At 43.5% G+C, this 13,896-nt stretch overlaps 1 protein-coding gene across 1 annotated transcript in view; it reads left to right on the top strand.

Annotated features, from left to right (window-relative positions):
• LOC139421844 (TraB domain containing 2A) overlaps positions 1 to 8,269 on the top strand; it is a 129,805-nt gene extending 121,536 nt beyond the window's left edge. Inside the window, exon 7 of the mRNA XM_071172969.1 lies at positions 8,065 to 8,269. Coding sequence (XP_071029070.1) covers positions 8,065 to 8,269 — 205 coding nt within the window. The remainder of the gene's footprint in view (positions 1 to 8,064) is intronic.
• The last annotated feature ends 5,627 nt before the right edge of the window (positions 8,270 to 13,896 follow it).

Raw genomic sequence — 13,896 nt, 5'->3', positions numbered from 1 at the left:
TGCTGAAAGTCCAGGATCTGTCAGACGGACGGCTCGCTCCAGTCCTCGAAGGTCTCCTGGCAGCCAGAAACCGCCTGTTTCCAGACTTTATTTATTTATTCTCCATGGCAAATAAAGCTGAACATTTAGAATGGCACCCTATTCCCTATGGGCGCTGGTCAGCAGTATTGCACCCTATTCCCTATGGGTGCTGGTCAACAGTAGTTCACCCTATTCCCTATGGGCGCTGGTCAACAGTAGTGTACCCTATTCCCTATGGGCGCTGGTCAACAGTATTGCACCCTATTCCCTATGGGCGCTGGTCAACAGTAGTGTACCCTATTCCCTATGGGCGCTGGTCAACAGTAGTGCACCCTATTCCCTATGGGCGCTGGTCAACAGTAGTGCACCCTATTCCCTATGGGCGCTGGTCAACAGTAGTGCACTCTATTCCCTATGGGCGCTGGTCAACAGTAGTGCACCCTATTCCCTATGGCCGCTGGTCAACAGTAGTGCACCCTATTCCCTATAGGCCTCTGGTCAACAGTAGTGCATCCTATTCCCTATAGGCCTCTGGTCAACAGTAGTGCACCCTATTCCCTATGGCCGCTGGTCAACAGTAGTGCACCCTATTCCCTATAGGCCTCTGGTCAACAGTAGTGCATCCTATTCCCTATGGGCGCTGGTCAACAGTAGTGCACCCTATTCCCTATAGGCCTCTGGTCAACAGTAGTGCACCCTATTCCCTATGGGCGCTGGTCAGCAGTAGTGCATCCTATTCCCTATGGGTATGGGGACAGAGCCACAGACAATCCCAGTCCTGAAATGAAAATCTCCTGATGTTTCGGTCGACCGCTTATGATTTTTCAACGCCGATACCGATAATTGGAGGACCAAAAAAGCTGATACCGATTAATCGGCCGATATCTTTATTTATTTATTTGTAATAATGACAATTACAACAATACTGAATGAACACTTATTTTAACTTAATATAATACATCAATAAAGTCAATTTAGCCTCAAATAAATAATGAAACATGTTCAATTTGGTTTAAATAATGCAAAAACAAAGTGTTGGAGAAGAAAGTAAAAGTGCAATATGTGCCATGTAAGAAAGCTAACGTTTCAGTTCCTTGCTCAGAACATGAGAACATATGAAAGCAGGTGGTTCCTTTTAACACGAGTCTTCAATATTCCCAGGTAAGAAGTTTTAGGTTGTAGTTATTATAGGAATTATAGGACTATTTCTCTCTATGCCATTTGTATTTCATTAACCTTTGACTATTGGATGTTCTTATAGGCACTTTAGTATTGCCAGTGTAACAGTACAGCTTCTGTCCCTCTCCTCGCTCCTCCCTGGGCTCGAACCAGCAACACAACGACAACAGCCACCATCGAAGCAGCGTTACCCATGCAGAGCAAGGGGAACAACTACTAGAAGGCTCAGAGCGAGTGACGTTTGAAACGCTATTAGCGTGCGCTAACTAGCTAGCCATTTCACTTATGTTAAACCAGCCTCATCTCGGGAGTTGATAGGCTTGAAGTCATAAACAGCGCAATGCTTGACGCACAACGAAGAGCTGCTGGCAAAACGCACGAAAGTGCTGTTTGAATGAATGTTTACGCGCCTGCTTCTGCCTACCACCGCTCAGTCAGATACTTGTATGCTCAGTCAGATTATATGCAACGCAGGACATGCTAGATAATATCTAGTAATATCATCAACCATGTGTAGTTAACTAGTGATTATGATTGATTGTTTTTTTTACAAGATAAGTTTAATGCTAGCTAGCAATTTACCTTGGCTAACTGCATTCGCGTAACAGGCAGTCTCCTTGTGGAGTGCAACAAGAGAGATGCAGGTCGCTATTGCGTTGGACTAGTAAGATTGCAAGATTTGGGTCCCCCGGGCTGACAAGGTGAAAATCTGTCATTCTGCCCCTGAATGAGGCAGTTAACCCACCGTTCCTAGTCCATCATTGAAAATAAGAAGTCTTAACTGACTTGCCTAGTTAAATAAAGATTAAATAAAGATGTAAAAACAAAAAAATTGGCACATCGGCGCCCAAAAATACCGATTTCCGATTGTTATGAAAACTTGAAATTGGCCCTAATAAATCGGCCATTCCGATTAATCGGTCGACCTCTAGTTTCTAGACACATGTAGTCTACTTCAGGTCTGCGAAATGTTTTAATTTGGAACATTTTCATTAATATTCTGGACTTTGATCAAGGAACGGTAGCCTGCAGAGTTTTCCTCTAAATATATGGCAGTTTGTTCCAAATGGCACCCTATATAGTGCACTACTTTAGACCAGAGCCCTATTCCCTATATAGTGCACTACTTTAGACCAGAGCCCTATGGAACCCTATTCCCTATATATATAGTGCACTACTTTAGACCAGGGCCATACGGCACCCTATAATGGTCATGCACTATACAGGGAAATGGTTCCATTTGAGATGGACTCAGGTTTATTTTAGTTAGACCTGCATCACAAAGTGTTGCCTGTGGACAGAGAATGGTGCTTGCCACGCCAGGGTTGTGGGTTCGATTCCCACAGAGGACCAGCATGAAAATATCTCACTAAACTGTAAGACGCTGTGGGTAAGAGCGTCTGCTAAATGACTGGACTGTAAACGTCTGCATGTGGCCACGCATCACATCAACTAGTGAGACATTCCTCTCTACTGGAAACACACTGTTCTGGACACCAGCTAGAGGGAGGTTTGTTTCTGTCCCAACTGGCACACAATTCCCTATATCTATATGGTGCTGGTCTAAAGTAGTGCACTATATAGGGAATAGGGTGCCATAGGGCTCTGGTCTAAAGTAGTGCACTATATAGGGAATAGGGTTCCATAGGGCTCTGGTGTAAAGTAGTGCACTACATAGGGAATAGGGTTCCATAGGGCTCTGGTCTAAAGTAGTGCACTATATAGGGAATAGGGTTCCATAGGGCTCTGGTCTAAAGTAGTGCACTATATAGGGAATAGGGTTCCATAGGACTCTGGTCTAAAGTAGTGCACTATATAGGGAATAGGGTTCCATAGGGCTCTGGTCTAAAGTAGTGCACTATATATAGGGAATAGGGTTCCATAGGGCTCTGGTGTAAAGTAGTGCACTATATATAGGGAATAGGGTTCCATAGGGTTCTGGTCTAAAGTAGTGCACTATATAGGGAATAGGGTTCCATAGGGCTCTGGTCTAAAGTAGTGCACTATATAGGGAATAGGGTTCCATAGGACTCTGGTCTAAAGTAGTGCACTATATAGGGAATAGGGTGTCGTTTGGGATGCACCCACCTGCTTAAAGGCTCAGCCAGAACTTCAGGTAATAAAACAGAATAAAATGGATACCTATTGTGAATGTACCTTTCTAAAAGGAACAGGCGTAGGCTATATCCAAGAAAGCTGCTGCCTGCCTGCTGTTGCCAAGGCCCTGTTGCCAAGACCAATCAATGAGAAGGAAATAATATTAAGTACAAGCATATGCCCAGTGATGAAAAGAGTTCCAGACTGATTTAATATGCTGGGTAATTTGGACCTCTGGTCAGTCCAATGTGAGTCTGAAAAGGCACCCTATTCCCTATATAGTGCACTACTTTACACCAGAGCCCTATGGAACCCTATTCCCTATATAGTGCACTACTTTAGACCAGAGCCCTATGGAACCCTATTCCCTATATAGTGCACTACTTTACACCAGAGCCCTATGGAACCCTATTCCCTATATAGTGCACAATTTTAGACCAGAGCCCTATGGAACCCTATTCCCTATATATAGTGCACTACTTTAGACCAGAGCCCTATGGAACCCTATTCCCTATATAGTGCACAATTTTAGACCAGAGCCCTATGGAACCCTATTCCCTATATATAGTGCACTACTTTAGACCAGAGCCCTATGGAACCCTATTCCCTATATAGTGCACAATTTTAGACCAGAGCCCTATGGAACCCTATTCCCTATATATAGTGCACTACTTTAGACCAGAGCCCTATGGAACCCTATTCCCTATATAGTGCACAATTTTAGACCAGAGCCCTATGGAACCCTATTCCCTATATATAGTGCACTACTTTAGACCAGAGCCCTATGGAACCCTATTCCCTATATAGTGCACTACTTTACACCAGAGCCCTATGGAACCCTATTCCCTATATAGTGCACTACTTTAGACCAGAGCCCTATGGAACCCTATTCCCTATATAGTGCACTACTTTAGACTAGACCCCTATGGAACCCTATTCCCTATATAGTGCACTACTTTACACCAGAGCCCTATGGAACCCTATTCCCTATATAGTGCACTACTTTAGACCAGAGCCCTATGGAACCCTATTCCCTATATAGTGCACAATTTTAGACCAGAGCCCTATGGGCCCTGATGCACTATTTAGGGAATATGGTTCCGTTTTGAATGCTCCATAGTCATCACCGGTGACTTCTGGACCATTATACATTCACCAGGGTTCAGTCCTTTCCTTTCAAGTCGAAATATGTGGCAATTACAACTTCAATTGAACATTATATAATGAATTTAATTTGATTTTTAGAATTTCTGCATATTTGTATTTTCTTTAGTAATGGGAGTTAGTTACTGGGTTGGCTTTTCTCTCAACCAATGACAGCAAGGCAGGGAAACCGGTCTGTTTGTTGTGATTGGCTGAGACCCAGTCAGCCCATCCCCAGTTCCTGGTTCTAACAGGCATGGCTACATTAAACAGGACACACTCTTTTCAAGCCTTTTCGCCTGGTGGGCGGTGCTATGGATTGGCCATAGATTGTAGCACACATACTGGTGAGTCAGTCAGTGTCGATATCTAGCTGAGTACTCGCTCGTGTCCGGATTGTGTAATCTATTCAACACATCGCTAAACCGTAGAGTACAGACTGGCTAGAGCTCAGCAATGGACGATACTGATTCGTCAGGGAGCCACAAAGATGAAACAAACCAATGGAATCGCTGAATTCACGTTGTGCGGCCACAGAATAGAAAGAAGCTAAACAAATGATTTTGGGTTCCAATTTCACATTGTTTAAAGTTGGGGTAGCCTAGTGGTTAGAGTGTAGAGGCGGCAGGGTAGCCTAGTGGTTAGAGTGTAGAGGCGGCAGGGTAGCCTAGTGGTTAGAGTGTAGAGGCGGCAGGGTAGCCTAGTGGTTAGAGTGTAGAGGCGGCAGGGTAGCCTAGTGGTTAGAGTGTAGAGATGGAGGCGGCAGGGTAGCCTAGTTAGAGTGTAGAGTGTAGAGGCGGCAGTTAGCCTAGTGGTTAGAGTGTAGAAGCGGCAGGGTAGCCTAGTGGTTAGAGTGTGGAGGCGGCAGGGTAGCCTAGTGGTTAGAGCGTTGGACTAGTAACCGGAAGGTTGCAAGTTCAAATCCCGAGCTGACAAGGTACAAATCTGTCGTTCTGCCCCCTGAACAGGCAGTTAACCCACTGTTCCTAGGCCGTCATTGAAAATAAGAATTTGTTCTTAACTGACTTGCCTAGTTAAATAAAGGTAAAATACAAATTCATACAAAGTAATGAGACTGGGTGTGTAAAATTGGTCTCATGTATCGAACACATAAACCAAGTAAAACTAAAACCATCAGATGAACAGTTTATAATGAAGCCAGCAACGCAAATAATGAATCTCAGTGATTGACAGGTATCCTATATACAATACATTACCGAAAGTATGTGGACACCTGCTCGTCGAACATCTCATTCCATAATCATGGGCATTAATATGGAGTTAGTCCCCCCCTTTGCTGATATAACAGCCTCCACTCTTCTGGGAAGGCTTTCCACCAGAATGTCATTGTATGTTGTAGCGTTAAGATTTCCCTTCACTGGAACTAAGGGGCCTAGCCCGAACCATGAAAAACACCCCCCCTCCCGGGTGGCGCAGTGGTTAAGGGCGCTGTACTGCAGCGCCAGCTGTGCCATCAGAGTTCTGGGTTCGCGCCCAGGCTCTGTCGTAACCGACCGGGAGGTCCGTGGGGCGACGCACAATTGGCCTAGCGTCGCCCGGGTTAGGGCTTGGTCGGTAGGGGTGTCCTTGTCTCATCGCGCACCAGCGACTCCTGTGGCGGGCTGGGCGCAGTGTACGCTAGCCAAGGTGGCCAGGTGCACGGTGTTTCCTCCGGCGCATTGGTGCGGCTGGCTTCCGGGTTGGATGTGCGCTGTGTTAAAGAAGCAGCGGCTTGGTTGGTTGTGTATCGGAGGACGCATGACTTTCAACCTTCGTCTCTCCCGAGCCCGTACGGGAGTTGTAGCGATGAGACAAGATAGTAGCTACTACAACAATTGGATACTACGAAATTGGGGAGAAAAAGGGGTAAAATTCACAAAAAAAAACAGCCCCAGACCATTATTCCTCCTCCACCAAACTTTACGGTTGGCATTATGCATTGGGGCAGGTAGCTTTCTCCTGGCATCTGCCAAACCCAGATTCGTCCGTCGGACTGCCGGATGATGAAGAGAACGTGTTTCCACTGCTCCAGAGTCCAATAGTGGCGAGCTTTACAACACTTGGCATTCAGCATTGTGATCTTACGCTTGAGTGCGGCTTCTCCGCCATGGAAACCCATTTCATGAAGCTTCCTACAAACAGTTATTGTGCTGACGTTGTTGCTTCCAGAGGCAGTTTGGAACTTGGTAGTGAGTGTTGCAACCGAGGACATACGATTTTTACACACTATACGCTTCAACACTCTGCAGTCCCGTTCTGTGAGCTTCTGTGGCCTACCACTTCGTGGCTGAGCCGTGGTTGCTCCTAGACGTTTCCACTTTACAATAACAGCACTTACAGTTGACCGGGCGGAAGCTCTAGCAGGGCAGAAATTTGACAAACCTACTAGTTGGAAAGGTGGAATCCTATGACGGTGCCAAGTTGAAAGTCATTGAGCTCTTCAGTAAGGTAATTCTACTGCCAATGTTATTTATTGTTGTTTATACACCTGTCAGCAGCGGGTGTGGCTGAAAAAGCTGAATCCATTAATTTGAAGGGGAGTCCACATACTTTTATATACAGGGTATATATTATACATCGTTCACTTTTGGGAAAGCTACCAAGTGGCTGGACCAGTTATCTATTGTTAATTTGAACACATCTAAATTATGTTCTTATAAGAAAGATTGTCAACTATAAAGTATAAACCCACTAGAGTTGAATTTACCAATGAGGTCCCAGGCAGAGGGTTCACAGTTGAACGTGGACGCGCATTGAATCCCACACCGACAGTCCCACACCGACCTGACAACAGTCCACTACCTGACAGCGGTCCACTACCTGACAGCGGTCCACTACCTGACAACAGTCCAAGGTTCTCGGGTTCTGGAGTTCTCTGTTTGTTATCTTCATGTGGTATTAGCAGTTAAAGGTAGACTCAGTGAGCAGCACCACAGATATTGAGATGAGTGAGATGCAACACTTCGCTCTCACACAGTCACACACAGTATCTGCTCATGTGTTCAGGTTCACTTCACACTGTTACAGCGAGGTAGCCAGGACACCAAAACAGCGAAAAAGATTGAGCCTCACGCATCAACGCTATTAGTTGTTGCGGAAATGTGCACACTATGATGTTTACTTTTTGCATCTACATCATATTGCTGAGTCTACCTTTCAACTAGGAACAGTATCAGTGTTAGGGATCATGTAGAAACAGTTCAACAAGGAACAGTATTGGGATCATGTAGAAACAGTTAAACTAGGAACTGAATCAATGTTAGGGATCATGTATAAACAGTTAAACTAGGAACATAATCAATGTTAGTGATCATGTAGAAACATTTCTACTAGGAACAGTATCAATGTTAGGGATCATGTAGAAACAGTTAAACTAGGAACAACGTAGAACAGATCCTCTGTGAGTGACAGGTTCTGTTGATAGAACATACAACAGTGATGCTGTTTTGTTTAGGAAAGTCATATTGAGATGACATAATATTTTCTTCAAGGGAGAGTCTGAGACCATGTGTTGGCAGGGAATGTGTGCCCTCATCATCTCTCAACCCACAGATGGACATAACACACTGATTACTATCCAAGATGAATCTAACATGCAATCCTCTTGTCTCTCTTGTCTCTCAGCACCACAGTCGAGTCCCCTCCTCCTCCGCTGATCCGTCTTATTAATGGTTACATCACCGTACGGCCTCACCACCACGACCACGAGAGAGGCCACGCCCACGGCAGAGCCAATTACAACAGGTTGTTTTCAGGCTCCTCCGCCTCTACGCCCTTGTGTGTCTTCTGGTTACTTTTTACAGTGTTGGGTCATATCTGGACTCTCTAGTAGCAGGTCTGTACAGGAGGTTACTGGTTCAAAACCCTCCTGCTAACATCTGGACTCTCTAGTAGCAGGTCTGTACAGGAAGTTACTGGTTCAAAACCCTCCTGCTAACATCTGGACTCTCTAGTAGCAGGTCTGTACAGGAGGTTACTGGTTCAAAACCCTCCTGCTAACATCTGGACTCTCTAGTAGCAGGTCTGTACAGGAGGTTACTGGTTCAAAACCCTCCTGCTAATATCTGGACTCTCTAGTAGCAGGTCTGTACAGGAGGTTGTTGGTTTAAAATCCTCCTGCTAACATCTGGACTCTAGTAGCAGCTCTAGTCTAAAGCACGAGGTTATTGGTTCAAATCCATCCTGCTCACAATGAATCATCTATTTCAACACACATTGGGGGCGAATCCAAACTTTCCCTTACGTCAAATTTTCAGTTAATCATGCATTGATGTCGAGTGACAATGTGACTTAAAGGAATACTTCAGGATTTTGGCAATTAAGCCATTTATGTACTTTCCCAGAGTCAGATAAACTCATGGATACAATTTGTATGTCTCTGCATCTAGTATGAAGAAATGTACAGGTAGTTTCGCAAGCCAATGCTAACTAGCATTAGCGCAATGACTGGAAGTCTATGTTATCTACTAGCGTGAAATTGCGCTGACGCTAATTAGCGACTTCCTTCAAACTTCCCTCAGGGGCATGAAAATGGTGTCCACAAGTTCATCTGACTCTGGAGAAGTAGATAAAGGGCTTCTTTGCCAAAATCCTGCAGCATCCCTTTAATGGAAGTTAGGATTTGTCCAAATCCATCTCGACTGGATCTTTTCCGTGTATATTATTTCAAATGTTTTTTGTTTGTTTTTGTTTTACAGCAGCAAATGTATTATAAATAACCCAAACGGCTCTTACTCTGACAAGATTGTTTTCTTCCAACTCCCTTAATTAATTAATTTATTCTTCACTTTTTGAAGAATGCGTTTTGTATCGCATAATACTGTGGGAATTGTACATATCTACATATTATAGATTGTATTTTTAGAAATATGACATTTTGAATGGTTGAATGTGTTTTGTTTATTGTTGTTGTTTATAAATAGATACAGTATATTTTCTAGACTAAAGCTGGTACTAACCACCATAACCCGTATTTGACAGCCTGGTTCCCGATCTGTTTGTGCTGTCTTGGCATTGACCATCGGGCAGGGGTATTGAAATCCGAGCCTGGAGGTCCATAATAATGCTGGTTTTATGTTCCACCTGAACATTTATTTAATCCACCTGGTGCCCCAGGTCTAAATCGGTCCTTGATTTAGAGGCAATCAGCAGTGGAACTGGCTTCAAGGTCAATGTTTTGAATTGGCTATGTTATAGGAGTTGGCAAGACAGCACAAATACAGTGCCTTGCGAAAGTATTCGGCCCCCTTGAACTTTGCGACCTTTTGCCACATTTCAGGCTTCAAACATAAAGATATAAAACTGTATTTTTTTGTGAAGAATCAACAACAAGTGGGACACAATCATGAAGTGGAACGACATTTATTGGATATTTCAAACTTTTTTAACAAATCAAAAACTGAAAAATTGGGCGTGCAAAATTATTCAGCCCCCTTAAGTTAATACTTTGTAGCGCCACCTTTTGCTGCGATTACAGCTGTAAGTCGCTTGGGGTATGTCTCTATCAGTTTTGCACATCGAGAGACTGAAATTTTTTCCCATTCCTCCTTGCAAAACAGCTCGAGCTCAGTGAGGTTGGATGGAGAGCATTTGTGAACAGCAGTTTTCAGTTCTTTCCACAGATTCTCGATTGGATTCAGGTCTGGACTTTGACTTGGCCATTCTAACACCTGGATATGTTTATTTTTGAACCATTCCATTGTAGATTTTGCTTTATGTTTTGGATCATTGTCTTGTTGGAAGACAAATCTCCGTCCCAGTCTCAGGTCTTTTGCAGACTCCATCAGGTTTTCTTCCAGAATGGTCCTGTATTTGGCTCCATCCATCTTCCCATCAATTTTAACCATCTTCCCTGTCCCTGCTGAAGAAAAGCAGGCCCAAACCATGATGCTGCCACCACCATGTTTGACAGTGGGGATGGTGTGTTCAGCTGTGTTGCTTTTACGCCAAACATAACGTTTTGCATTGTTGCCAAAAAGTTCAATTTTGGTTTCATCTGACCAGAGCACCTTCTTCCACATGTTTGGTGTGTCTCCCAAGTGGCTTGTGGCAAACTTTAAACAACACTTTTTATGGATATCTTTAAGAAATGGCTTTCTTCTTGCCACTCTTCCATAAAGGCCAGATTTGTGCAATATACGACTGATTGTTGTCCTATGGACAGAGTCTCCCACCTCAGCTGTAGATCTCTGCAGTTCATCCAGACTGATCATGAGCCTCTTGGCTGCATCTCTGATCAGTCTTCTCCTTGTATGAGCTGAAAGTTTAGAGGGACGGCCAGGTCTTGGTAGATTTGCAGTGGTCTGATACTCCTTCCATTTCAATATTATCGCTTGCACAGTGCTCCTTGGGATGTTTAAAGCTTGGGAAATCTTTTTGTATCCAAATCCGGCTTTAAACTTCTTCACAACAGTATCTCGGACCTGCCTGGTGTGTTCCTTGTTCTTCATGATGCTCTCTGCGCTTTTAACGGACCTCTGAGACTATCACAGTGCAGGTGCATTTATACGGAGACTTGATTACACACAGGTGGATTGTATTTATCATCATTAGTCATTTAGGTCAACATTGGATCATTACGAGATCCTCACTGAACTTCTGGAGAGAGTTTGCTGCACTGAAAGTAAAGGGGCTGAATAGTTTTGCACGCCCAATTTTTCAGTTTTTGATTTGTTAAAAAAGTTTGAAATATCCAATAAATGTCGTTCCACTTCATGATTGTGTCTCACTTGTTGTTGATTCTTCACAAAAAAAGGCAGTTTTATATCTTTATGTTTGAAGCATGAAATGTGGCAAAAGGTCGCAAAGTTCAAGGGGGCCGAATACTTTCGCAAGGCACTGTATACCTGGAACCAGGCTACATATCTCTTCTAGGTTGTAATGTGACGTTTGAGAGAAACGATCCAAACCAGTGTTATCTACAGCTTGTTGTCTGGGAGAAACGATCCAAACCAATGTTATCTATGGCTGGTTGTCTGGGAGAAACGATCCAAACCAGTGTTATCTACGGCTTGTAGTCAGAGAGAAACGATCCAAACCAGTGTTATCTACGGCTTGTTGTCTGGGAGAAACCATCCAAACCAGTGTTATCTACGGCTTGTAGTCTGGGAGAAATGATCCAAACCAGTGTTATCTACGGCTTGTTGTCTGGGAGAAACGATCCAAACCAGTGTTATCTACGGCTTGTTGTCTGAGAGAAACGATCCAAACCAGTGTTATCTACGGCTTGTTGTCTGGGAGAAACGATCCAAACCAGTGTTATCTACGGCTTGTTGTCTGGGAGAAACGATCCAAACCAGTGTTATCTACAGCTTGTTGTCTGGGAGAAACGATCCAAACCAGTGTTATCTACGGCTTGTTGTCTGGGAGAAACGATCCAAACCAGTGTTATCTACAGCTTGTTGTCTGAGAGAAACGATCCAAACCAGTGTTATCTACGGCTTGTTGTCTGGGAGAAACGATCCAAACCAGTGTTATCTACGGCTTGTTGTCTGGGAGAAACGATCCAAACCAGTGTTATCTATGGCTGGTTGTCTGGGAGAAACGATCCAAACCAGTGTTATCTACGGCTTGTTGTCTGGGAGAAACGATCCAAACCAGTGTTATCTACGGCTTGTTGTCTGGGAGAAACGATCCAAACCAGTGTTATCTATGGCTTGTAGTCGGAGAGAAACGATCCAAACCAGTGCTATCTACGGCTTGTTGTCTGGGAGAAACGATCCAAACCAGTGTTATCTATGGCTGGTTGTCTGGGAGAAACGATCCAAACCAGTGTTATCTACGGCTTGTTGTCTGGGAGAAACGATCCAAACCAGTGTTATCTACGGCTTGTAGTCGGAGAGAAACAATCCAAACCAGTGTTATCTACGGCTGGTTGATTGTCTATCGTATGCTGAGAGAATTATGTATTAATATTTTTACATAATGTGTTTAATTTATTTAACTTTACAGTTGTAGGTAATCTAAACATGTCTTGTGATTGTTGTTGTTCAACCCCAATTTGATTTTGTTCATTCTCTCTCCAGCCTCCCAGTTAGCCTAAAGGCTGGTTTACATTCGATCAAACAACATGTCTGTAGACTACTAGAATGTGACGTGTCCACAGACCGTCTTTAGACCAACAGTAAATCAACCTTAAGTTTGGATCATGTACTACTGTATAGCAGCAGATTGATGAAATGAGTTGTATCCTGTTGTAGCTCACTGAAATGAGTTGTATCCTGTTGTAGCTCACTGAAATGAGTTGTTTCCTGTTGTAGCTCACTGAAATGAGTTGTATATGGTTGTAGCTCACTGAAATGAGCTCTATAAGGTTGTAGCTCACTGAAATGAGTTGTATCCTGTTGTAGCTCACTGAAATGAGTTGTATCCTGTTGTAGCTCACTGAAATGAGTTGTATCCTGTTGTAGCTCACTGAAATGAGTTGTATCCTGTTGTAGCTCACTGAAATGAGTTGTTTCCTGTTGTAGCTCACTGAAATGAGTTGTATAAGGTTGTAGCTCACTGAAATGAGTTGTATCCTGTTGTAGCTCACTGAAATGAGCTCTATAAGGTTGTAGCTCACTGAAATGAGTTGTATAAGGTTGTAGCTCACTGAAATTAGCTATATAAGGTTGTAGCTCACTGAAGTGAGTTGTATAAGGTTGTAGCTCACTGAAATGAGTTGTATAAGGTTGTAGCTCACTGAAATTAGCTCTATAAGGTTGTAGCTCACTGAAATTAGCTCTATAAGGTTGTAGCTCACTGAAGTGAGTTGTATAAGGTTGTAGCTCACTGAAATGAGTTGTATCCTGTTGTAGCTCACTGAAATGAGTTGTATCCTGTTGTAGCTCACTGACATGAGTTGTATCCTGTTGTAGCTCACTGAAATGAGTTGTATTCTGTTGTAGCTCACTGAAATGAGTTGTATCCTGTTGTAGCTCACTGACATGAGTTGTATCCTGTTGTAGCTCACTGAAATGAGTTGTATCCTGTTGTAGCTCACTGAAATGAGTTGTAACCTGTTGTAGCTCACTGAAATGAGTTGTAACCTGTTGTAGCTCACTGAAATGAGTTGTAACCTGTTGTAGCTCACTGAAATGAGTTGTAACCTGTTGTAGCTCACTGAAATGAGTTGTTTCCTGTTGTAGCTCACTGAAATGAGTTGTATCCTGTTGTAGCTCACTGAAATGAGTTGTATCCTGTTGTAGCTCACTGAAATGAGTTGTATCCTGTTGTAGCTCACTGAAATGAGTTGTATAAGGTTGTAGCTCACTGAAATGAGTTGTTTCCTGTTGTAGCTCACTGAAATGAGTTGTATCCTGTTGTAGCTCACTGAAATGAGTTGTATCCTGTTGTAGCTCACTGAAATGAGTTGTAACCTGTTGTAGCTCACTGAAATGAGTTGTACCCTGTTGTAGCTCACTGAAATGAGTTGTATCCTGTTGTAGCTCACTGACATTTCAGTTGTGAGGCATG

This window comes from Oncorhynchus clarkii, chromosome 12 (assembly GCF_045791955.1).
Source record: "Oncorhynchus clarkii lewisi isolate Uvic-CL-2024 chromosome 12, UVic_Ocla_1.0, whole genome shotgun sequence".
Lineage (NCBI taxonomy): Eukaryota > Metazoa > Chordata > Actinopteri > Salmoniformes > Salmonidae > Oncorhynchus > Oncorhynchus clarkii.
The sequence above is the reverse complement of the archived record's forward strand: the minus strand, read 5'-3'. Positions and strand labels throughout refer to the sequence as shown.